General features: G+C 35.9%; 3 protein-coding genes across 11 annotated transcripts in view; 2 read left to right on the forward strand and 1 right to left on the reverse strand.

Annotated features, from left to right (window-relative positions):
• The window catches only part of LOC134847973 (voltage-dependent anion-selective channel protein 2-like), a 342,992-nt gene that overhangs the window by 63,170 nt on the left and 252,897 nt on the right, over nucleotides 1-26,925 (forward strand). The gene's annotated exons all lie outside the window — the stretch shown is intronic.
• The window catches only part of LOC134847966 (sperm flagellar protein 2-like), a 584,566-nt gene continuing 564,264 nt past the window's right edge, over nucleotides 6,624-26,925 (reverse strand). For 8 of the 9 annotated variants that reach the window (XM_063865271.1, XM_063865272.1, XM_063865276.1 and 5 more), the window contains 13 exons: nucleotides 21,695-21,834; nucleotides 19,084-19,324; nucleotides 17,703-17,808; nucleotides 14,088-14,309; nucleotides 13,460-13,607; nucleotides 12,885-12,975; nucleotides 11,838-12,023; nucleotides 11,243-11,476; nucleotides 10,147-10,429; nucleotides 8,909-8,938; nucleotides 8,197-8,467; nucleotides 7,211-7,400; nucleotides 6,624-6,807 (listed from right to left, as the gene is read on the reverse strand). In XM_063865271.1, the coding sequence (XP_063721341.1) occupies nucleotides 6,775-6,807; nucleotides 7,211-7,400; nucleotides 8,197-8,467; nucleotides 8,909-8,938; nucleotides 10,147-10,429; nucleotides 11,243-11,476; nucleotides 11,838-12,023; nucleotides 12,885-12,975; nucleotides 13,460-13,607; nucleotides 14,088-14,309; nucleotides 17,703-17,808; nucleotides 19,084-19,324; nucleotides 21,695-21,834 (2,175 nt within the window). In that variant the 3' untranslated portion in view covers nucleotides 6,624-6,774. The remainder of the gene's footprint in view (nucleotides 6,808-7,210; nucleotides 7,401-8,196; nucleotides 8,468-8,908; nucleotides 8,939-10,146; nucleotides 10,430-11,242; nucleotides 11,477-11,837; nucleotides 12,024-12,884; nucleotides 12,976-13,459; nucleotides 13,608-14,087; nucleotides 14,310-17,702; nucleotides 17,809-19,083; nucleotides 19,325-21,694; nucleotides 21,835-26,925) is intronic. The other variant, XM_063865273.1, reaches the window with a different exon arrangement.
• Nucleotides 18,780-25,814, forward strand: LOC134847971 (uncharacterized). Its single transcript, XM_063865283.1, has 4 exons — nucleotides 18,780-18,819; nucleotides 22,974-24,754; nucleotides 25,002-25,153; nucleotides 25,464-25,814. Exons 2-4 carry the CDS (start codon nucleotides 22,979-22,981, stop codon nucleotides 25,681-25,683), a joined length of 2,148 nt encoding a protein of 715 aa, XP_063721353.1. The 5' UTR covers nucleotides 18,780-18,819; nucleotides 22,974-22,978; the 3' UTR covers nucleotides 25,684-25,814.

Genomic DNA, 26,925 nt, shown 5'->3' on the forward strand with positions numbered 1-26,925 from the left:
ATGATGTGGATTTCGCGACAAATCTGATTTTGTCGCGGATGATGTGGAATCCGCATACAATTCACAGAATGCACAGTTTGGCCTCGTAATGGAGTAAATTTAAGTTCTCAGTGTGCTATTGCTTAGTACCTTTTTGAAGATCACAATTGAACTTTAATTTTTTAATTTTCAATCTGGCTCGAAAACCATTTCAAATTGAATTTAGTCACGCAAAACTAAGTTAATTAACAAAAAAAATTTTGAGAAATAATAAGCTGGAAAATAAACGCATATTAAAGTGTAAAGTTCCTCTTTATCGTGTTGCTTGTGTTGTTGAAATAATTTGCTAGATAATTCCCCGTAAACAAATGAACTTTGCCTCATTTTGGTTAATCAGCCACACTTCTGTCAAAACCATAGTAACAGTTTCTAAGCTGTCAACGAAAATTCTGTTCAACTTCGAACCCATTTTTTGAAAAAGTTTTCAATTGATGTCAAAAAATGTTTCATTTATACTCACTGGAAATGATAATATGCGCCAGAAACTGTGTAAAAAGGTGCAACTGGTGCAATCAAAAATATGAATCAAAGTGAATCAGCTTATCCCTGGCTTTTAATTTTCATCCTCATAAGACTTGGTGGATCTAATATTTATTTGATTCTCGGTATATTTCACAGATTGTTGGTACAGATTTCATTTCAATGAATTTTTGACCTGGGTTCAATTGAAATTTTAAAAACTCAAGTAAATTTAGGTTTAAAGTAGGTTTAATGAGATCAATATGGTCAATATGAGTGAGTTATGAGTTTCTTATAGTTTCAACGACTTGAGTCGCATATAATTGAGAATAAAGGCTGCAAAATAGATCAAAGACAAAATGAAACCGTTAGTAAAGATATTCTCGAGAGCGAGAACATTTCAGCGTTTCAGATCTAAAACAAGTGAAATTTTGAAAATGTATTCACATCAGTAAGTTTCACTAAGGTGACGTACAAACTGAGTATATACCAATTGGGGACTTTTTGGGTGAACAAAATTCGCACTCACATTGATTTATATTGCATGAAAAAAAAATCAGGGATGATTTATAATTGAAATATTGATAGATTTTTTGCGAGGAAGTGGGGGAAATTCAAAATTTTTCCAAGTAATTTGAAATGTTTTAAAGGAACCAGTTTAAAACTAGTATTAATATCTAATTATATATTTGATAAAACTATCTCTGTAAAATATTTCTAACAAACCAATCATGATAAATAACTAACTTTTACAATAATTTGTAGCGCTGAAACTATTCATAGTTTCAGAAACGAACAGAATAAATATAACTTAGCAAACAGTTGTTTTTCTCCAGAATAGTTCCTGATATCTTATCTCGCAAACACCCATAGACACTACTAGATCTATTGAGACTAGAAGATATAAGAGTAAGATTAAGATTGGTATTAGACAAAAAAAGTTGCACGAACCTATCTGGCCGAAACTAAGATAGCGTGACGAACAGACGGTGTACTTCTACTGAAATTACTCTACGAGTGATCCATACCGCTCATAAATTCATTAGGCACTACAGAATCATTATGTATAATCACAATAGTAATTAAATGTTTTGATTTATCAAAATAAATTGCTTTCAAGCTGATAAATTCCAATATTTAATATTAAAAAGTTTTGTAAAATAAGTATTGCCTGCTCACTATTGATCAAAATCTACAGAAACGTTTTTTTTAAAAAAAGCTCGGCGCAAGGTTTGATGATTTTGATAACAAAGTCAAAGATGCCTTCATAAACAAACATCCAAATTGTAATTTTGCTTGCTTGCTTAAATTTTGCTTGACTAAAAATACTCATTGAACTCATTGGGACCAACTCACCGTACTACTATGATAGTGGTCCCTCAAAAAAGCAACTATGATAGACAGGTGCCGCATGCATTTCGCAAGTTATAACTTTGAAAACTACTTTGTTTATAAACTATTCATTTCAAAAACCTGGCGAAATATGTTGAGTCAGAAACCTTTCAGATTAAAAATCGTAAGAACTATAATTTTTATATCAAGAAATATGCTCGCTTCAACTTATTTCACAGTGTAAAATCTTACTTTGTTTGGCTTTTTCTCATCAAAAATCGATTCTGACAGTTTTTTTCAACTTTCAACTTTAATATGTAGAGAGGGGAGGTTTTACGAAACAAAGAAACTTAAAGTTTGTTTGAAAATATACTGCGACATCTTTTTGAATGGAGAAATCATTATTGTTAAATATTTCAGAGCCCTATGTGTCTTATTCGCAAGGGAACTGGTTATTTTCAAGGGACCACACTATCATATTAGTACCCAACTCACAAAACCACACATAAAATAATGGTGGTGTATATTATGAAAAATGTTTTATTGGATGTTTTTTTTGAAATGTTTAAGGCACTATAGAATCGTTAGATAGCAATCAAAATAGTAATGGGACCAACAGCCGAAACTAGTCTTTTAGTTGAAACTAGGAGGCACACATAGGAAATTTGAATCTCTAGGTCGTGGATAATCATTACAGTTTTCCAGATATGCTTTGCATTCAGTTATCTGAAACGCCCCCGGAGTGATTACTCGCCTCAATTCCAAGCATAAGCTTCGGCATGGTGGCGCAACTTGTACCATTGGTTGATCGTTGACTCCTTTAGGGTAATCTGTTACATCTATACATGCTGGATATAAGACCGCACAGGCTAACCTCCTCGAGTTTAAGTTAATATCATTATAACGCAAGCAATCCAACTGGAAATGAACGAAAAAGTTGTAGAATTGTTGATGGTGAAAGGTATCTTGAGTTTCATTGCCAAACAAATCCCAACCGAAATAATTTGGCCAGTAATAACCACACGTTGTTTCTGCCCTAAAATCCATGTGAAATTTTTTACATTGGCCGGGAATAGGTTTTTCTGTAACTGTGAAGTTCAAGGTCAAGGCATCCGTGTTTATAACAACATTGATCAAACACAAAGCCATGAAAGTGCGAAAATTCATTGAGCTGGCTACTTTCGCTGACCTCGGAAAAGATGATTATGATGGAAAATTTTAGATACGGTTTTTCAGTAACAAGGTTGCAGTACAGTTTAATTCAATATTGGCAGAAGTTGAGAAACAACTTTCTTCAACAGGCAAAATAGTTTAGACGAACGGCACCTTTTGTCTGTGTATTTATCTGATAACACATCAAAAGTGTTCTAGACAATTGATGATAAAACGCTGTCGGTAGGTTATGCTTTTTATCTTGATTTTGATCCGAGCCATTTTGTCTCAGTTTGAAAAGATTACTGGGTGGGCACTTGTATTTCGACGCTTCCTAATAATTGCAGCTAACGCGTTGAGCATCATCGAAAAATAAGATTATTGTTTTTAAATGTCTAGCTTTCTTAGATATATTTCGTGAGTCTAACAGAACTAAATGTCTTATAAGAATATTGCGAAAGTTTGTTCTAGCTAATGCATTTATCTCGTAGGAGTTTTTAGCTCTCTTTTAAAGTTTCCATGCACACTTCCATGAACTTAAGGATTAAAAAACTGATTTAGTGTTGTCAATTGTCAGTAAAACTTTGCAAGCTAAACGAATTAACAATCATAAACATTCTGTTTCTTTTACCTCAAATTGTCATATCCCGCATGAAGCCATCTTTATACGTTAGACTGCTATGGAAACTAAAAAATTGCAAGTACGTCTTAACAAAGAAAAAAAAACTGCTCATATCAAAGTGAAGCCCTGATTGCTTCGACTGCCTTTTAAGGTCTATGAACCAGTATAAACATGAAAAACTTAAATGTAAAAAAAAGAAAATAAAATGAAAAAAATTATGTAAAAAAAATTGAGATTTTTTTGTGAAAAACTCCCCCCCCCCACCACACGCCATATAAAGTACAAAAAGACATATAAGGTACGCTGCTAGTAACAAATCAATTATAGCATATAAGCTTCCTTCAACCAAATTGGAACAATTTCTACGACGGATTAAACCTCCGCTTACGCGTTAAAAGCGCGAAATATATCGCGCGTTGATTGTCCCAAATTGGCCAAAACGGCAATCTTTAAACAAGCAATACTTTACAAAAAAATGATCACAGGTGAAATATCTTTTCAAGTGTAAGCTCAAGACAACAATAGCTTTCGAATGACATTAAAAATCCGTTAAAAATGGCTAGTTAAAAAGTCGAAAATTGTCTGAAAAAAACCCACCCCGAGCACAAATATTCCGTTACTTTCGTTGCGAAAGTCGGAACAATAATAACTCTGCTCAAAAAACTAGATTTTTTGCTAAAAATCATTTGTTATTTGTTTATCATTTTTCAAAGACAACTTTTGTCAAATATGCTTACACTGATGCGTTTTCAGGCCAATTTTCTGTCAATACAATTTTGAGTCACCGGGTTTGATATTCGCGTGGCCGAGTACAGGCCAAAAAAGCAAGATCAGAGCTCTAAACCAATTAAGAAAATTAAAATAATTGTGCCAAAAAAAACACCTTCCATGGCTCTGCACAGAAAAAAAAATACATCTCAAATCTCTAGAACCAAACTCCGATCCAATTTGACTGACCTAAAACAGAATAATTTGTGTCAATAACGTATTTGTATCTTTTTGTGAAATATTTCACTCTCTTTTCACTGGAAAACGTAATTATCACCAACGTGCATTCAAAAACCAAATCAAAGTGTATCACTTTTAATCTATGCTTGTTTTTAGTTTTCAGCCCCATAAAACTGGCGGTGTTTTTGTTAAAATTATTTCCGGCTTGGCGCCATTGCACAAATTTTGTTTTGAAAAAGAATTTTAGTTCATTTTAATGTTTTGTAAATTTCAAAGCGCATTTCGAGTAATACAAAGCGCATTTCGAAATGATTTAAATGACATTAATATGAACCCACACTTAAACTCTTACAATTTTTTTGTGACAATACTTAAAATTCAAAAAAAAACTTGGCAAAAAACCTGAATCTCAGATCCTTCCCGTTTATTTGTGATTTGATCGGCACAGCAAGCTGGCCAGATACACCAGTTTGCGACAAAAAAAAAACAACTTATGGGATTCCATATTATTGTTCCGACTTTCGATACGACGGAATATTTGTACTCGGGGTGGGTTTTTTTTCTTCAGACAAATTTCGACTTTTTAACTAGCCATTTTTGACGGAATTTTTAAAAATCATTCGAAAACGATTGTTGTCCCGAACTTAAATTTGAAAAGATATTTCACCTGTGATCGTTTTTCGTAAAGTTATGAGGGTTTAAAGATTGCCATTTTGGACATTTTGACCAATTTGGGACAATTAACGCGCGATATAATTCGCGCTATTAACGCGTAAGCGGAGATTTAATCCGTCTTATAAATCGTTCCAAGTGGTTGAACGAAGCTTATCTGCCATAATTGATTTGTTACAAGGAACGAAATCTATCTTTTTGTACTTTATTTGGCGTGTGGGGGGATGATTTTCATAAAAAATTTCAAATTTTGGCGAAAAAAAATTTTCATTTTATTTTATTTCATTTAATTTTTTATGTTATTACTGCTGCTCCATAAACCTTAAAAGGCAGTCGGAACATTCAGGGCTTCGCCCTGATACGAGCAGTCTTGTATTAGTTTAAAATCAATGTTTACATATCTTTCGAAAGATCAATTGAAGAAATGATTGGAAAAGGGCGTTTTTTCCTGTGAATTTCTTCCTGTGGTTTTTCTGATACAGCTGTGGCTCCAACAAATTCTGCTGTCCAGCTACTGCCAAATTTTCCGGTTTCGACAGCTGTTTCCAAATGTTAACCTTGTGTGCGTTTTGCATTGCATTTTAATGTACTTCGAAGTCAGGTCAGGTCGTCTAGGATATCAGATGCAGGGGCGGATTTAGGGGGGGGGGGGGGCGGACGCCCCTTCCTCAGGGATTCGACCCCTTGCTGACCCAAAGGGTCCCCCCTTTGGTTCTTTTTAAGAAATCCATTTTTTGCCGACCGACCCTAAAAATTTTCTAAAGGCACCTTTGGCGCCAATATATTAACTTTGAGGGGGAGCGCGCGCCAAAAAACGCGATTTTTTTTTGTCAAAATTTTTCAAAAGTGCCTAAAAACGGCTTTTTTGACCCGTTTATTCAAAAATTTGCCTGCGGCGCAGAAAATTTGGCGAAAAACAGGGACCTTTTAGTGCTTTAGAAGAGCTCGGAAAATCAATTTGGTCGACCTAAAAAAAAAAGGTCGTCAAAATTTTCAAAAAATTTTTGAAAATCCGCCCCCCTCGAAAAAATCCTAGATCCTCCCCTGATCAGATGACAACTTCTTTCGTTTAAATTGAAATTTGTAAAATTCGTTAAAAACTTTGATTACATCAGTTTTGAGCACTAATTTTGCGGAAGAATGCATGAGTAGTGATTTAACATGGTTTAGTTAATCAAAATTTCTAATTAAAATCTGGGTAAGCATGAATGGCGAGAAATTTATAAATTTACTAAAACGTGTTTTTTTTGTCTTTGAACATATTTTTTGCAGTGATTAGTTAGGTCAAAAATTAAGTGCGAATTCGAAAACAACTGGCTACATTTGATTGATCTTCTTTAGAGACATTTCATAGAATAAAATTTGCCCTATTTTAAAGAATTACTTAGTCAGAATTGAATATATTTGATACTTGAATTTATAATAGAGATATTCTAAAATAAACATCTGATATGGATTTGATATGTCTACATTAACAAAGTGTTCAACTGAATGCGATAATGTTTTTTATTCTAGACGTTCTAGATGTGATTCGCTCGTCGCTTGAGTTTTCATTCGTCTACTGATGTCGCCACAGACAGGTCCTGAAACAAGACAGTGTTATATATTTTTTTAATTTCCGACCCTATTTTTAAACAAGAGGTCTGTGGTTCGAAGCCCTCTAGGAAACGTGCTCGTTATTGGAATATCGTGCAATTTTCTCACTTGACTTTATCAAGAGCGGAATAGCGGTTCTCTGTGAAGACCAGATAAGTTCGTATAATGGTGCTTTTAGTCTCATAAGTCTTTTAGTCTTTTAGTCTGTATTTTGCAAACTCAAGCCATAAAAGGCCAAAAAACGAATTAAAAAAAAGACAACGCAAAACTGAGTATTGAAAAAATCAAGCCTTGAAGCTGTAAAACACAGCTGGGGAAATTACAAGATTCGATCCCCCAGTCTGCGGGTAGTACTAATTAGTATTAATTAGTAATAATTTGTGGACTAACTGGGAACTTGTAGGTGTAGCATGCCGCAATGATGTCCTGAATGTGAGGATGTTGAGAGAGTGCAGTGAACTTCACAGGTCCCCCCATCTGTTCAACCCCTCCCCCTCCTCCCCCCAACTCGGCCCAAATCTCCTCCAACTTCTTCACCGAAATCAGATCCTCCTCTTCCGCGTCAGCGCCAGCCGCGAACCTACAAAAGTCATCAGATAGAAAAATGTTAGCTCTTTTTAACAACTACCCCCCATGATAACTGGTAACGACTAGCCACCCCAAAAGAAATAATTCAACGGCTAAAAGCGTATGTGAATTTTGTACCTAGTAACGAAATTACCCCCTCCCTTTTGCAAAAGTGGGGAATAGTTAAAGATATCAAAAATGTTTAAACTCAATGATTTTTGTTAATTCAATTTGAAAATGTTAAAACTTGGCGAGTTGAAAAATATACGATAAGACCCTTTAGACAAATTATTCCATTGTAGTGAGAAGTCACCAATAAAAAAAACAGTTAGTAATAATAGTACTTTTTTTTCTCAAAACCGATTTTCGCAAAGAGTACTGTTAGTACTGAAACTTGTACGTATGAAAAATAAACAAAAAAGTTTTTCCGTTTGACTTCATTCATGGATTAGCATGGCTCATGATAATTGTCCATAGAGGTCAATGCTAGCAGTTCTTATATCAATATAGATGGAAACAAAATGCAGTAATTTTGCTACAAATGATTTCAGAACAAGCCAGTACAAAAAGGAAGTAAATACATTGGAACCTAAGCTATTGTGTCATTATTTGTCAAGCGCCAGCGAACTTACTTAAAGACATCGGCGAAATTTTTTTCCTTCAAAGAAAAAATATTTCATCAAAAATTGCGATCTTTTTTAAACCACTGGTCCTTACCACCATTATCATGAAAAGAGTTCGAAGACTGCCATTTTCAATTAGTTAGATAATTCTCATCTCTTTGAGTATATGTTCTAAATGACACGAACCGATTGGAATCGCCTTGAGTCGTCTGGCCATGCTGCAACACGAGAAGAAACGACTCGAGGCCAACTTCGGCGTCAATAGCCGAGTCGGGAATATCAATCGGAGGCACGACTAGTGTTGCAGTGTTCGGCTGATGCGCTGCAGAGTCGCCTTGACCGGTCTCGGAAGCGCCGGCACCGCTCTGTGCGATGCTGAGTCCCGATTCCATCATGACAACCTCGTTTGCGGGAGGTAATTCAGACGTTACAGACACTTCCGACCTCTGAGTAACTACTGGAAAAAATCATAACATTAAAAAAGGCAGTTGATGAAGAATTTCAGACAAATAAACTCTACAGCGCCCAGACATGTGTTGTTAACTAGCGCAGAAAACACTATAAGCTCAATTGGCATAGCACTAGGGCGTATCTCCGAAGTAATCATGGGCTCAACCATATTCTTCCCTTGATGATAAATGATTTCATTTTTCAAGAGAATGAGCGATTTATACAAATATCAAACTGATTTTTCGACAAAGTTTTGTTGAAATTCACGTCAAAAAACCCCATAAACCCGCCCCGGCGCAGCCGACTATCTAAAGTTCAGAAAGCAAAATAGGTTTTATTTCTAAACACTATCAATGATTTCTTACAATGGAACTGTAATTTACTTTTAAAGATTCTAGGCTCTAATTAGCTTTTGAAAAGAACTACACTCCGATAAGGTTTTACTTACTATTTGCTGTTTTAGGCGTTTTGGCGTCAGCTGCAAATAAGGGTTCTTTAAAGAACAGCAAACAGACATTTGGAAAAGCATTAAAAAACTGAGATAACAAAAAAACTATGAACTTTTTTAGCTTCTAAAATTTATGAAGCAAAACTACATCACCTCAAAATCTACCAGCCTATAAGAATTTGCTCAATTGCTATATTTTGTTCTAAACAGATTTCTAAGAGTTTAAATCCATTTTTTAAACTAAAATCTAGAGCTAATTGTAAATTCAATTTATATTTCGAAGAAAACAGAATATTTTACTTTTACCTAATACATCAAGACTGAGATACCAAAACTTTTGAAAAAATCAGATCATCAAAAGAAAATTTTCTAAAAAGTTCAACGTTCTCAATGAAATGTTCAAAAATACTTGTAGCTCAAGGGTAAGACAACCTCATCCGTATCAAAAATGATGAGAAAAATTGGAGAAAAAATTTAATAAAATCTATATTCTTTAATTTAATCTACCATAGCTCTGTTTAGTAGTCAAAAACATAGCCAACAGGCAGTTGGAAAACATTCAATTAACGCAAGTAAACAAAAAAAATTGACTTGTTTTTTTGAAAAATTCTCAACTTTCGAATTAGAAAGAAAAATTTGGATAGCTTTAAAGCTCTTTGAATTCCTAAAACAATTTATGATTGACACTTTTTTGATGCAATTTACCCAGTTTGAGAAAACTGGATCAATCAGTAACTTTTTATTTCGCTGGGATATCTGAAAATTAAATTCCACTTTCAACACTAGAAGTGGATCACGATTTTCGTGACCTGTACACTTTCGTAATTAGAGAGCGCAACTTGCGTAATTTTTAGCAGGTGAAAATGAATTAAACTCAAAGAGTGCATATATACCTAGAAAATATCCTATATGCATTATGCATCAATATATATGAATGTCTTTCTGTAAAATTTTCAGATTTCCTGAAAAAAAATATCACGACCTATATAAGAGCCTGAACTACTAAACTACGTTAAACGACTCCTAACAAGGGAAGAAACTTTGGAATCATTCTGATTAAACAATGGCACGAAGGCTGGAAAAATGGGAAGAAGTACATTCGAAATATTCATAATGCATACTTTCAAAGCTAGCAATGCTTCTTTGACAATTAAATTGGATCAGTGGTGAAACATACATACCTCGTAAGAAAAACTAATTGGGTCTATTTTTACAATTAATCTTGACTAGAAACTAACGTGGTTCGGTCAGTCGTGGAATGTGAGTCTGCGCCGAAACACTCAACGCTCTAAGGAACCCCTCGACAGGTTCTGGATCCGAGCTGAAATACAGCAACATCCGTACGTAGTCCAGTGCTACCGGGTCATTGTTGCCGGCTTCTTCTGCTGGGGTTTCTTCGTCTGCTTCGCCGAAGAGTGCGAAGAAGAAGGCTTTCAGGGCGGCACAACGAGCGAAGGGGAAGGGTTCCTCTGGATCTTCAGGAGTGGGGGCACGGCTGTCGTCTTTGAACCACAAAGGCACCTGAAAAACTCAAAAGGTCAATTGTGCATCTTAAATATTTATAAACACTTGAGACTGAGTATTGCCATAAGTTTTTTCAAGTCAAAAGAAGGACTTATCATGCAAACTATACAATGTACTCTTTCGACACAAAGCAACAATTTTTGAACTGTCAAGTATTCAAACAAGAAATATTCCGGGCTTCTACAAGGGAAACAAGTACTCTAACACAAGAAATTCAACTCACTATGGAGAGACACGGTTGAGCCCTTAACTGAAACTTATTGTTCCGACCATTTGAAAAACGGGAAGGAATTTTGTATTCGGCTGTGTTATATATATTTTTTGTTCACTCAAAATCAGGTGCCACAAAAAATCATCGGAATGAGTCGGGTGAGACATCATATTGAAGCTCTTTCAGTTGTGATTCGAGCGACATACAAAAAATTTTAAAAAAATTTCTCAATGTCAAAAAAGAAACGTTTGAAATTTTTGATTTTTGGTCCTAATTTTGAGCTATTAAACCGAGCGAGCAGGCTTTTTTTATGCTTAGTTCCAGCCATTTACAATAAGTTATTTGTGCCTAATTTTACTTAGAAAAATTGTTGTCCAAATTGCTTATGTTTTTTATAACTGTCGAATATGTCTAGTTTTTTGTAAGACCACGCGGAAAAAAAAACAAAAAAAACGACACTAATTTGAAAAAAAAATTTTTGTTGTATTTTTAAGACTATACTCGGAACACTCTGTGCTACTTGCACAGTAACCGGCTAGCCTTGTTCTTTTTTAGTTTTCTGAGGGTCTGTCAATAAAAATCTAGAAACAATCACTCACTCGGTCATAAGTGTCTCTGTCAATGAACCCAGTAGCGCCCTCGTCTTCACTCTTGTAAGCAGTGAGCAACTCCAGCAGCTGTGTCTGGGTTGGGTGGATCCAGGGTTTACTAAGAGCCAGCAGGAACTTCCTCCAGTCCACGTATTCTGTGTTGGGGGTGACATTGTTCGCTATCTCTGTCAGTTTGTCATTGGATAGACTCACCCACACGTCTGGCAGAGTCTCTTGGCCTTGCTAGAACAAACAAGAAATCGATGTTTAAAATTCAATTTCCGCGGAATAAAAGTTTATTTATAGTAAAAACGGAGCAGAAAAGATAAGCCACAGCTGATCTTATGATGATTTCAACGTTTTTCAACTTTAAGCAATGATAAGTAACAGGCAACATGCCAATTTCGATCTCATCGGTTCTCAAACATGTTTTGAAATTTCACAAGAAATTGACAATTATGTAAAAATTGGACGAATTTAGTTATTCTGTTTTGATATCAGTAGGAGAAAAAATCGAGTAAATTCTTGGGAAGCAAAGTTTTGATGAATAATAAATCAAAAATTGGAAAAAAAAATAGATGAGCTCAAAAAGGTAACGACTGACGGTGAGTGCATCCAGGTCGCTCATGATGTCGATGAAGCCCTTGGCCGAAATCTGTCCCGAGGGGGCGGAGAGGGCGAACTGGTTGAGGAGGGACTTCAGTTGTCCCACTGTGAAGTGCACTGAGTCCCCTATCTCCTCCGGGTCTGGCCTAGGCTGGGGGCTGTCATCTCTGAACGCGATACGGTCCTGGAACAGTCGAGTCTTCGTCAAAAACTTTTGTGACAAATAATTTTGGAGGTTAATTTTTGACAAATTTTGATACACAGAGGCGGAGCAAACGACACTTGCGAGAAAACGACAGAAAGCAGCTCGATAAAGTTCAAAAATAAAAATTATAAATAAGCCTCGAATTAGCAAAAATTCGTTTACTTCTGAGATGCTAACATGCGATCTAGAGGTTAAGAGTCTCTCACAATCAACCGTCAGTCACGGAAGCTTAATATACGCCAAAACACTAGCCACAAGGAAAGCAGAGAACAGATGCTATGCAATGTCCAATGCTACAAAGAAATTTCCAAATAAGTGAACAATTTTAATGAACCCTTTTATTTGCGAGTTGAATTAGAAAAAAAAGAAGGTTTGTAATAATACACTAAGCTGATCGCAAATTTAAAATACAACTAATTTATAATGAGTTGGAAGGTTGTAACTAATTGAATCAAATGTAGCTCAGAGAAGCCAATTCAAAAAACATCCTAAAATTATAAACTGTTCATTACGACTGATGAAACTAAAAATCATAGCACTAAAACATAGAAACTAAAAAAAATAAGCAGATGATGTCAATATTATCTCCTTGGGTAAGAACTGCATGCAATTTTTGTTTTTCCGAAGTGATGAAATGTGATAAATGGCCATTTATTTAACGAGTACTCACACCTCGTACAAGCAAATGAAACTGATAGTGAAAGCGGTCATGATAAAACACTCTTATTAAAACATTTGATAGCTGGATAGCTACACTAAAAAGACCATTCATTTTTGAGGACAGTAGCTATTGCACTTGTGTGAGTCAGAAGTGAGCCTCTAAATGACGTGGTATCTCACCTCGTGGAAGTGGAACTGCTCCTGTTCCAGAATCAGTTCCTCCTGCATCCTCAGTCCCTCTTCAATGCAGTATTCCATAGCCTCGCACACTCTACAAACAAACTATGCTTCGAAGTAAAATACAGAAGATTAAAACATTTGATGGCCAAACTACAAGATCTTTTCAGAAAACCTAGAATCCTCCCCTCGTCTCAAATAAGCTTCAAATTTTTGGTGTACCGCGTGGTTCCAGAAGATTAGGTACGTTTAGATTAGCATAAGTAGTCCGGATATTATGAGTCAATGTTTTACAAGTGAAAACTTACAGGTGGGGGATTTCGAAGAAAGCCGTAACATATGCCTAGGTCTACTCAAATATGACGGTACTATGGCTCCATGAAACCAAGAATATTTTTTAAGGCTCTCAGTCATAATCTACTAAAATTTTTGCCAAGAATGAGAATTTCAACAACTTTGACTTTTCCAAAAAATCAATAAACTCAATATTCAAAATCAAGCAAAAAAAAATTCTTGTAGCAATCACGTTATTCAAGATGCCATGATCTAAACTGTATCCCTATTTGTAGTGTCCATACCTGTCTATGGCGGCCATTTCCTGTCTGAATCTGCCCCCCAGCCACTCGTCCATGTGACAGTAGGCGTCTTCTGCCTTGGCCTTCACATCCTGGATGACTGTCATCGCCTTCATCTTAATCAGCTCCACCCGCACACGCAGTGCTTGCTCTGTCAATAGAAAATATTTTCACTTTTTTGAAAATATAAAGACCAAGTGATAGCGACTCACATTATATTATGACATCGTATTTTACCATCAGATAGACCAGGGGCGGATCTAGGATTTTCTCGAGAGGGGGCGGGGGGAGATTTTCAAAAAAATTTCGAATATTTTGTTGACCTTTTGTTTAGGTCGACCAAATTGCTTTTCCGAGCTCTCCCAAAGCACTAAAAAGACCCTGTTTTGGCTAAAATTTCTGTGCCTTTAGAAAAAATTTTAGGGTCCGTCACCAAAATCTCAAAATAGTACAAAGGGGGGGGGGGCAAAATTGCCAAACTGTTCATTGAGCCTCTGCTGTCAATGAAAACCTTGATTTTCTTTTGCTGTTAACCTTGATTTCAACCAATCAGATTCGAGAATTATGATGCAATTTTCAACATAAGAGAAAGATGCGTTTTGGTCCGAGTAACAGAAAAGACCCGCCTTACCCTCCATAGTGAGTGCCCCAATGTACTCCTGTCTGATCTTGTCCTTCACGGCCTTCTTCGCCATCTCCTCCGCCATGATCTCATCCTGAGTGGGGGAGGCAGCACCCCCGTCCACTCCCCCCTCCCGACTCCCGCCCCCACCGGGAATCGCTGAGTCCTTGCCCACATTAGGGGCGCCGCCTTTCTTAGGTCCCGCAGAACCCTTGCCCCCTTTTTTGCCCCCTGTGAACAAATTCATTTTCAGCGAAAGTGAATACTATAAAACGAAACGAAATTCGAATAAGAACTGATGATTTAGAAAGAAACTCAAATTGTACATGATCAAATTATATTTTTGTGAGTAAATGAACAAAAAGCTGGAAGATTTGTATTTTTTGATATTTTTCAATCTGGTCATGCTTTGTCGCCAAAATTATTCAAGGTAGTCAAAATGATTTTTTGGAGTTATCGTGGCGCTAAGTAATAAAGTTTGGTCTGAAGCTAGTGTTACGTGATTTCAAATAAAAAGTAGGTATATAAGTTAATAAAAAAAACATGGGCGACCCTTCAATTTGTTAACTCAAAATATTGAAATAGCAAAAAAATAAGTTGTGTAAAAGCTTTGTGAAGAATTTTCAATGCAAGCAAAAAAAATATAAAGCCGTCTGATTACTGGTATTGGGCTGCGCTGCAAATTTAAGTGCAGAGCTATTGAAGCCATTCGCTTGTGCTTTTGTGCCATTCGCTTAGCATGTAAATGCAGTGCCGAATAAAATCTAAAACTGTGCCGAATAAAATCTAAATTACCGATAGCTAAAAAATGCAAACAGATCTTGATTTAAAACAGCCAGTGTAAAATGGTCTGAGTCAAAAGTCATACAAGGGTTCATGAAGTGTTAATTGGAAAAATTAGTATTAATTACGCATTTGTGTAGCATACCTGGCGCTAAAATACACTGTTATGAGATGATTGTAAGCTTATAACTTGGCAAGTTCATTGCAATATTTTGAAGAAAATTGCACCTATGTAGTTAATTGCGATAACTATACATTGTCCGGCTACCTTTGAACCGATCAAGTGAATCGTTGAAGACGGTCATAACTTGAAACTACATCCATATTTGGGCTAAATTTAAAAACCAGCAGAGCGATATCGGGAGCCACAGTTTTAACTGAACTCCAAATTCCTTTGAATACAGTATGTCCCCGAACGAGAGCCGCGCAACTTTGCATTAACCTGGTTGAGAAGTCTTTGAATTCAGACGTATTTTTGAGCGCCTCTCTCATTGAGGTATAATAATCATAATAAATTGTTCTCCAGGACGGTTTGTTACATTATTAATTTAAAATAATTCATCATTTTTCAAGCATCGAACTTGAACGGACGCTGAAGGCTTTACAGCATGTTAGAAAGCATCGTATGAGAGCCTTTCATCCTTTTATCATAGCTACCTTTTGTCAGTAAATTTATTTATACTAATTTTTGTTTGGAAATGGGAAAATTGTCAAAAATTTAGAAAAAAAAAATTCAAGAGGGAAAACTGTCATAAAAAAACGTAGTAAACACCTCAGAGCCTATTAAATAATTATGTGTTATATTATGAAAATAGTCATTAAACTTGAATTTCTCAATGTGATGAAGTATTTGAGTATCGACGCGTTTAAATTTGTGATAAAAAATGACGCTGAAAATAATTCAGGTAGAAAACAGAAAACTTAAGCCTTGAAAACGATATTGGAGTCCCAAAGTACGGCTTTTTCAGCAAAACGCTGCATGCAAAAACCAAGAATAAAATATTACCATCTCTAAATCGCCTGGTGCTGGGCGCATTTCGCACTAATAACCGCCAGGCGTTTTAATAAACAGTTTGTGTTTTGACTCTGACAATCTCGCAACAAGTATCAGCCCGACTGCCTCATCTGCTGATTTTGGATCCAAAAAGTACTGATTTCTTTGTCCCCAATTAATTTACCTTCATTGATATATCCGCAATTTCCTCCGAATTTTTGAATACATATTTTCATTAGCTGATATTCTTTTTCTGATGTTGCTCACTTGAAATTACAAACAGGTACTGATCTAGAATCTAGAAGGTAAACCTATTTTGAGAAAACAAGTCCAAAAAAAGCTTTGGGAAATTTTTGGAAAAATTTGACCCAATAACTGCGTTTTCGGCGAATGATCTATCAAAATTTAAATATGTTGGCATAGAATATATTATTCGATCAGCCAAAAATGGATGTCGTTCAATCCTTGAGTATACTAAATCAGCTACTGATGTTGATGTTGATCAGCTAGATTCATTCTGATGTTGATTTTTGAACATGCTCAAAGAGTAGGAAAAATATTTGTTTTGAAAAAAAATTTTTCGCTCGATATTGGGTACCTCAAAAAAGCTTGGGGGTTCGAAAAGTGTTTGGATTCCAGAAAGGTCTTAAGACATTATCTTTGTCGGGATAGATAATTGGTTTTGCTGTTATTTTCAGCTTGTTCATAGTAAAAAATTCTGCTCTCTTTCAGTAAGCCCTATAAGTTCTATAAAAATTTATGACCCATTCAGTATCAATTCGAACGACATTCAGAATGTTCAAAAAATTGTCGCAGTGTCGAGAAAACATAGTTTAAGTTTTTTAATTTTTAGTCCAATTTTGAGCAAGTAATGCGAGCCAGCATGCTTATTATAATAGAAAGATAAGCAATGAAACTTTTATTCAAGACCCTGAAAATTTAGTTTAACTCCAGCAACGTCAGTTTTCAAAGTTTTTAGCGCCACTTTGAGAATAAAAAAGTTCATACTTAAAAAATTCTGTAGAATAGAAAAACACCTGTTTTGCTCTTGCCTATTCTCCTATGAGTATCAAATATGCCTCAGTTTAAGGCTTTCTCGCAGATCCTTTCGTCGCACCACGCACAAAAAACCACATACATTTTTAACAAAATTTATTTTTTAGGTTTTTAGAGAACATGGTCGGAAAATTTGAATTTGGTGCTTTTTGCACAGCAATCGACTCACTTTGTTGTTTTTTTTTGTATTTGTTCTAGGGAATCAACTTTTACTTATTAAAGCTTTTTTTTTCTCTCCGCTAAAAAAACCTTATGGTTTCTGCAATGGCAACTTACAATTCTCTTGTATATATCTTGAGATATATTTTAACATAGACTTTCATTAGAGCTAGCAGGCAAAAATGAAAAAGTTTTCGGATAATTTCGGATAATTGAGTTTTATGGTTTATCTCGAAAATAATAGGAATACATGCTTTTTTAGCCATCCATTTCCTTACAACCGTATCGGCACCAAACCTTATTGTTTCGAGCAATTCTCCCAATTTCTCATTTTTTTTTGAATTTTAAAACACTTTGCTAATTTTTGTTTGATAAAAACTGATGCCGAATATACCAAACTTAGTATTACTAAAGTTCTTTTCAGCTCCTCTCATCAAATCACAGATAAACAACAACACCGTTTGAAAAAAAAACTTTTAAAAGTTTTTTATCAACGTTATCATCATCGGGATCCTTTATCCGCTTCTTTTAGAACCCAAAAGTGCTTCATTATTTTGGTGGGAACATTATGTGTACTTGCACAGCAACCGGTCATCCCTGTACCCTGTTACAAAATATAAACGGTTCGTTACCTTTCTCCTTGGCCTTGGCCTGTTTCTCCTTCTCTTTCTCCCGCTCCAACATGGCCAGTCGCTCCGCCTCCTCCTCCGCCTCTTTGGCCGCCTGTTCAGCCGCCATCTACACACACACAGAAAAGGTGACCGGCAAATAAGACGACAGTCATAAGACGACAAACGCTTTGATGCGACTTTGAGACGTCGCCACACGCAATTCTCCACAATGTATTTCCGAGAAATTTAAACAGCTTAAGTTCGAACTGCTCATTTTACATGTAATAAACCTTATTTGTCGTCTTAATGTCTTGTCGTCTTATTGACCTAGCACCCACACAAACACACTATCACTGAATGTTCAACCTTGAAGGCTATCATCATGGCACAAGGACCAATTAGCAGAACATTTCCCACCAATCATTGGCATACATAATTTTCCGTCATTCAGTACTTCGGACATGAGGGAGTTTACCTTGTAGCTTTAGTGCTCACAGATAAATGAAATGAAAAATTCATCTTTACCATTTAAGCATACTAACTAAAAAGTAAAGTACCTTAGTTTTATACTTTTGGGCTGTATAAATTACTGGGCGAAGGTTTCTACGACCTATAATGGTAAACAGGATATGATATGGAACTCTGACACAAATGCAACTTTAAGACGTCGCCACACGCAATTGTTCCAAATGCGTGTGGCGACGTCTGAAAATTACCACACAAGCTGAAAATTACCACACAAGTACAGACTTAATAAATGCTACAGTTTCTTGGCAAAGTTGTTTAGTAGGCTTTTGATTTTTTTACGTCTAGGTAGCAAAAAGATCCGTTTGTCAAGATATTTTGTGATTTTTGTTACTTGGTTCAGCAATAATGCCTGGGAAAAAACATGCAGGGTTAAATTGCCGCAACCTGATTGCTCGCACAAATAATTAAACGGCACACGGAATGGTTTTAATAATTTATCAAAGGAAATGAACTTGGGGAAAGTTACAAACGAAACCAAAACAAACCTTTGTTTTCTGAGACGCGAAACAAAAACAATCACATTAATTTTTCCAATCACTTGAAGAAAACCCGTTGAAATGCATAATTTCATTGCAATTCTCAAGATTACCACTTTTAGTTAAACGTGACGGTGAGTCTGTTTATTTTTATTTATTGGAAATTAAAATTCCTTGAAACAAAGTTAGAAATAATATCAATTGCTTTCCATTTTAGTAGTAAGTTGATAAGATTGGCAACGCTTACATTGAATTGAAGTTTTCTGGTTTTATGATATCGAAGAAGTATAGTAACTTTTTGAATTTTACTTAAATTTCTGCCGTTATAAATACAAATTATGTATAGATAAAAGACACCCCACAGAAAATCTATAACTAGTTATATTATTAGTGCTAACCAGTGCCTGAAGATGTTGGAACACATAGTTAGCCGCATCATACAGAATCTTCTCATCTTCATCATTGGGGGGCACAGGTGTCTCGGCGTGCATGTCTCCCCCTGCCCCCGCCGCTCCCCCAGCCCCGCCCTTCTTCTTGCTCAAGTCTGCCCCTCCCGCCTTCTTCGCCTCTTTCTTCGGCTGGGTGATGCCCTGAGGGGCGAAGTCGGCGGAGGCGGGACGTCTCGGAACCAGCGGGATCCTAAAAATGAACCAAGTTTTTGATGTTCATTTTTCAACTAAAATTATTTTGCGCAAGGTTATGATATGATTATAGACATAATGGTCGCAATTTGCGTACTATGAGCTTGACCGATCACGACAAATCGTAAACCAGGAGGATTCCGATTATGAACGCAAATCCGAATATCTATAAAACAATTAAGATGAAAATGTGTTTTTTTGCCACCAAATGAAAATTGTTAATCAAATTTGGTGCCAAATGAGGTAATGACGTGTTATTGGGATGACAGACTTGTATTTGTTCACAGTTTCGTATTTGTTCGTTTGCTTTTTCAGCATTTGACGCTGAACAGCTAAAGGCACTGGACTCCTAAAAATGAAACACCATAAAAGCAACTAAAGAAAAAACTAATTTTTTAGAATAATTAGATAACGCCAAAGTTAAAAACTAAAATAGATGTTTTTTGATTCAACTAACAGCTAGGTTTTATCATCAAAGTAGTGCTGGAGAGAAGATATTTTCAAAGATCTTATAATTTAGAATGTAACTAAGCATTTTATAATTAATTTGGGTGATGAAAATTTAAAAAAAAATAACAAACAAGACTACTCGTATCAGAATGAAGCCCTGAATGTTCCGACTGCCTTTTAGGCTTTATGGAGCAGTATTAACGTAACAAAATAACTGAACTAAAAAAACGAAAAAATATTTTAAAATTTGAAACTTTTTATGAAAATCATCCCCCACACACCATGTAAAGCACAAAAAAATAGATTTCGCTCCTTGTAATAAATCAATTATGGCAAATAAGCTTCTTTCAACCAATTTGGAACGATTTCTATGACGGATTAAATCTCCGCTTACGCGTTAATAGCGCGAAATACATCGCACTTTAATTGTCCCAAATTACAATCTTTAAACCCCAATAACTTCACGAAAAATGATCACAAGTAAAATATCTTTTCAAATTTAAGATCAAGACAACAATATCTTTTGAATGATGTAAAAAATTATCAAAAATGGCTAGTTAAAAAGTCAAAATTTGTCTGAAGAAAAAAACTCACCACAAGCACAAATATTCCGTTACTTTCGCATCGAAAGTCGGAACAAAAAGCTACATCTACCAAATGTTTTTCCGTTTGAAGAAAAAATTCTACCACTAGCTATAAAAAAAGCCGTCAAAATTATTAACCAGGATGCAACTTAGCCGAATATGTTCGAGAAGACGTCAGTTGAGCCAAAAATAAAACTGTTGTCACTGAGTTTCAAAAGTTTGTAGCTCATTCTTTTCAAACTTAGCCAACAGACAGTTTGAAAAAAGTTAATGAACGCAAACAAACACAACGATAGGCGCACGTAAAGCTATATGAATTTCAAAAACAACTTATCATTGAAAGTTTTTTGATAAAATTAACCCAATTTGAGAAATTGGATCAAAAGGTGAAATTTTCATTCCGCTGGTAAATCTGAAAATAAAAATCCACCTTCCAGACCTTTGAGCTTTTGCTGTTGGATAGTAGAATTTGCTTTCGTTTTATCAAAAGAAATGAACTTACTTAAAAATAAAGCAAAAGCCAAACCGCAAATAATTAAATTAAAACTTAAAAGGAAAAAAAACTTAAAAAAATCACGCCCCGTACAAAACTCGTTCACCGACTCCTAACAATCCCAACAAAACGCACTTTACCGGCACGCAACTAACCATAAGAGAAACTTTACCGCAAGATAAACCGGCACGCACTTACCGACACGCACTTTAATTTAAGGTAAATGCACTTTTCCGGCCGAGACTTAACAGTAAGATGAGTGGTAAGGCGCCCAGAAGTTATCGAGGTTTATTTTATAAAAGGACGATCAATCTCTTCAAAATCTGTGAGAAAAAGTGCTTAATGGAAAAAATCTTAGTTCAAGATTACTACAAGTACACACGTGTAAAAAAATAACATAAAGAATTAGGGCTTTAATGCAATATATTAACCGACCCCATTTCAAGGTTTATAATGATAGCTGACCTTGCATTAAAAAATACAGTCAAACCCTCAAGCTGCGTCCCCGTTACCGGGTAGCTTTTTCGTCAACATTTAATACGGTTAAGTTTTTATCTTAACTTCCAATCTACGGTTAAGTTTCTCACCTAATTTCCTTCGGAATGATTTTTTTACCCAGGAAATTTATGAGACTTGGCATTGAACAATGAAAATTCGACGCTTTTTATCAGGCTGCAAAGCCTTCAGCGTCCTTTTGACTTTAGTGCTTCATTAATTATTCGGTGCTTTATCAATAATAATCGAATAAATCCTGAAATACCATCGCAGACCTTTTCAAAAACCATTTGTTATTCTCCTGTCTTTATATATTCAAATCACTCTCGCATAGTTGAATACTAACTTTGGCTTCTCTCCGTCCTCCGCGTTGTCCTCGTGTTTGGCTGATTTGACTCTTTCGGATCCCTGGCTTTTCTTGGCCGAAGCAGTTTTGCTGTTGCTACTGCTCAGATTGTTTGTTTGGGTGGCATCTTGGGCTTGGATCTGAAACACAAACTTACAGTTGCAATTCCTTCTGTATAAACAATTAAATAGTACAGAGGGACTAAAATACAACAATTTTCAGGGCCAAAAATGAGCGTTTTAGAGAAAACAGTAACAAATAACTGAGTCAAAATGAACCGCATTTACAAAAATGTAGCAACTTTTTTGATGAAATCAAAAAATTCTGCAGGTTAAAGCCAGGAATTAGTTTCTAACTTTTCACTGTAATTGACACAAAACATAAGTGTTCGGAAACAAACTTTTTCCCACTTTTGGAGCACTTCGATTCTGGTTCGATAGCAGTTCACCCAGAATTTAGGGTGAACTGCTATCGAACCACTAACCATCAGATAAACAATCATTCAATGAGTGACTTCACTTTTTGTTTTCATGCCACTAATAAAAACAATTTTAAGCAGAGGGGGTGCTTAGACTAACAATCACGAAGCTTATCTAGATCGGACCCTCAGGCGGCTGACGACTAAAGCGAAGCGCAAATTATGACCCAATTTGGAATTCGTTGTTGTGAAACACAGCGCGAATAAACATCTGACAATATAATTGACAGAGAACCACGACGAATAAAAAAATGCAACTTGTCGCCTTTTTTTCATGTTTTGTCATCTTATTAAAATTTGAACAATGAACTCTTGAAGTCATTACATTTGATTATTAAGTTTTTTGAGCGCTTTCGTGAAGACAACAAATTACAGAGTACAAGCAAATCACGCGTGCTAGACATTAGAAGAATAGATTTGGTGGCATTTGGTTGTGAATAAAATAAATGGTCGATTGTAATTGTTAGTAAGTTTTGAGGAGATTTCAACTGACAGACAAGTTACTCCGAGTTCTTTTGCCCAGCAGGTTGATTACTCTGCTCAAAACACAATAGAAGCTGCTTAACCAAGTTAGCATAAAGAGCGCCTTTGTAGCCTTTTTAAACAACCCCTCAAATTTGAATCAACAAATTCTATTTTTCCAAAAAGTTCACTTCACAATCTGAAGTTTTACGCATTAATGTCAGGGCTCTCATAATGTAATGTGAAGTGCAATTACGGTTTCTAAGTTTCAAAATAACTTCTAAATTTCGAGCAAAGTTTTGCTCTGGTTTAATTCTAGTTATAATTTACACCCCGCAGAAACCATGTACAAGTCGGTGTTATTTGTGGACTTGCATGAGAAACCGAAACCGTCTTCTGGTTCACAAATCGCGCTGGGAAGTAATTATTTCAACGGATACCCGGCTACTTCCAGTCCTAACCTATTCTGGGACAGCAACCCCAACCAAAACAGCATTCGAAGATCTTCAGTTAGTTCTCAGCTATCAGATTTCGTGAATGTCAACGAACCCGAAGATGATTTAATGTACCTGTCAGACCATCGAAGGTTAACGCCTTTGCCCGATACACCCTCGCCGACCACCGTTTCTAAGAAACATGTCACGTTTAAAATTCCAGACAGGCCTAAAATACAGAAGCGAAGTGGAACCCTGCCCAAATCATACCAATTTAGCGAGGCAGTTGTATCTCCTTTTGTCATTAATAGTAGCCTTAGATACCCCAGACATCAAAATCCAGCAGTCGTTATTGATAGGAGAAGTCCAGCTTTGGCTCTTTACCAACAAAATGGAACAGTTAAGGCATCGAATGGCAGCTGGAACATAAGTCTAAGTTCGGAATCTCCGACAAGTTCTCCGCCTCTAGTAAAAAACTGGGTAATGGTGCATCGCGACCAAAGCCCGGAACCGATAATGCGAAGTGCTAGTACTAGTTCAAATTATGACAATGTTGAGCCACAGCCACAGTCGTCAAATCGGACACCAAAAATTAGATCTCCGATGCCGTTGGCAAAAATCACAGAATCAGTTGCGCAAAAATCATTTGATGGCAATCAAATAGCAAACAGAAATAGATTTCGACCATTAACAGCTAAAAATGCCATGAAATATTCGCAAAAATTTGACGAGACTGATACTCCAATATCTGATTCTGAATTACCCAGAATGCACGGTGTTAAATCATGGCGAACTCCAAGTCCTAAACCAGTTTTATTAAACAATCGGGTATCCAGAACCCGCAAATTAGCTCTAGATGGTCCAGCAAGTAATGGTAGATCCACCGATTCAGACAGCGGAGGATCTCCTAGACGTTCAAAAACTGTCGCGTTCAAACCTATGATACCTTTACGAGTGATGACACCTACATTTGAAGATATTGTCAAGCTACCGAGGCGCAACAGAACGCCGGCAAATGCTAAGAAAGACCTCACAATTTCCTTACCGGATCCCACAATTGAAATTGCAGAGGGAATTGAGACTAGACCAAAAGGCCGTAACTACTCGGCAATGAACAGACCTGCAACTCAAGGTCAAACCGAAGTTTATTTTAGAAGAAACCAAGGTCAACATTCAGCCAGGTCAAACACGATATCAGGTGACTTGAAAAAACCTGGCGGCAATTTTGAACAGTTGACAGGGTCGGGAACGTTCAATTCGTCGAAAGGTCACAGAGACGAATTAAACTCAAAAGAATCAATTCTTTACAGCTCACTTACCGACCTTCAGCAAACGAATAACGAAAACTCACCTCAAAGTTCAAGTTCGCCCGATCTTGGATGGAGATCTCAAACTAAAAATCCTGATTACAACATGCTTTTACAGAAAGTAGATAAAACGGCCAATCAGAATCAAGCTACTAATACTGTGAACGAATATGATGAAGATCTTCGGCCAAACAACTTTTCGGTTAAGTTGCAATATATTGTAATGCAAGAGAAAATAAACGGATGCAGTCCACTAATAGCAAGCGAAGAAAAATTGGTCGATTTTTTCGTCTCCACTCAAAATGGAGATCATTCCCTTTTAATGAGCAAGATAAAAATAAACAAGGACGGAGAGAACAGAACTTTTTTCAACTACCAGGTAAATCAACACTTTTATATAACAGTACTTTCTTGAGCTGAACACTAGATATTGCAAAAAAATATATCTATATATAGAAAAAAACTAGGTTTTCCAAAAATTTCAAAAAAATTATGTTTCTTGTCTTTCAATTACTCTTTGCTTTCCAGACACATGAAAAATCTCAAAAGATAAAGAGCTCCTCAAACAAAATTTCCTCAGGAACCATTTTCTAGAACCTCATAAGTGAGTATTTCAATGTGTACAGGTGCGACTGGGGAAGGTGAAGATCTCAGTTGAACTGTACCCTGTGCTGATCACATTCACATGGGTCACTCTGGGCAACCTGTGCAATGCCATCACTGGAGCAGCCATGACTCACAGACAACACAACCGCATATTCATCATACTTGACGCCAGGTAGCAAACACTTATATTATGAAAAAAACCGAAACAGCAAAAACAAAAATTAAGTACAACAAAAACAAACAAAGATAGTAAAGTAACATCATAATCGGCAAAAAAATATTTGTAAAAAGTTAATTTTCCCATATCTCTTTCCGGAAGATCCCTTGAAGATCTCTTTCCGGAAGATCCCTATTTTTAAACGATTTTTTTTCTGTTGAAATATTTAAAAAAACGGTTTTTTTAGCGTTTGGCTATCAATTTTTACAAAGATTCGCGCTCGACTGAGATTTCTAAAAAAAAGTGTCACTTTCTTCCTTTTTAGGAAAGAAGCCCACGTGAACTCATTCCGCACCTTCCTGGACAAAGTACTCGAGTACAAAGGTCACGTGTTCTACACGTACAAGTGCAGCTCCAAATACACGACAGTTAAAGACCTGATCAAAAAACATGCAGCCAGACTAGTTGCGAAAGACATTGAGAGCTGGTTCGTCTCTCAATTTCTTCAAAACCCTCTCGAAAACTTCCTTTACGCTGATATATGAATTTAGAAAAAAATGTTGTGTTTCGTTTTGATTGTGTCCAGCACCAGTTGAACGAAAAATTACAAACGGTTTTATGATCTCAATTAAAATACTATAGACAAAAAATCAAAAATGTATAGAGAAAATCGAAAATTAAGTTTTTGGGAAAAAATATCGAAGAGGAACCCATTTTTTTTTTCAGTTCAAAGCTCATGAAATCCTTGCAAACAGAAACATTTTCTTAATTGTATTTACAATCACTCATAGTTTTTCGTAGATCTCAATTTTTTAGCTCAAAATAAACCAGACTTAGCTACATGGGACCAGAAAAAATAAAGCTTTTAATCATGCTCCAGCCAATAAAAATTGTTCGGTCATTTATTCTGTCTACAGCTGGTGGTTGGATTAAAGACAATTTTTTAAATGATCTTCAAATATTGTAGTTTTGGTCCAACCTGGTTTGATTTGCGATTTATTGTAATAACTGTAATTTTCAGATTAGCTGTCATAATATTAGATATAAATGATATATGTTTTTCCAATTTTTGCTCTACAGTTGAAAATTACTTAATTAATGACTGTTTTGCAGCTCGCTTGCTTGTTTCTGATAGAAAAACATTTTTATTACTTGCTTCAGGGTATAAATCAAATATTAATCAACACAAGTTTAGATCTACTCTAAAGCCATTTTTGCGTTCACACAATAAAGGGGCGGCACACTTCACATTTAGTTCTGCAAATACCTCATAGAATAAAAAATGAGACTCCGAAGAAAATTAAATACCAAATCACAAGTTCTTAAATACCAAATCAAAACATATAAAACAATGGGTTTTTCCCTTCGACTTTACCAGAAACAATTATTGACAGAGAGGCGAAGCGCAGCTTCGCACCACTTGCGATATAACACAATCATAAAAAAGCATGCGTCGAAAAAATGATAAACGTTAAAAAAAAATAGTGAACCAAAAATTTCGTAAGTTTCGATGAAGGACACCTATGGCCCAATTAAAGCTGGAGGTACTTGTTTGAAAATTCTTGGGTTTGTTATACTTATGCGGGACGAAATGCGTAATCTCAAAACTTGGACTTTGCCCAAAACCTTAGTTTTTTCTCTAATAAAATAAGTAAGAACGGTAAAATTTTTTTAGATTTTTGAAATTTCCCAAAAACAATCTTTCTCTCATAAAAAAATAAGAACCAACCGTTTCTGCAGGAAAAATTCGTGCAACCACTTCTTTCGATTGAAATTTTCATCTCAGA

Source organism: Symsagittifera roscoffensis, chromosome 6 (genome assembly GCF_963678635.1).
Source record: "Symsagittifera roscoffensis chromosome 6, txSymRosc1.1, whole genome shotgun sequence".
Classification (NCBI taxonomy): Eukaryota; Metazoa; Xenacoelomorpha; order Acoela; family Convolutidae; genus Symsagittifera; species Symsagittifera roscoffensis.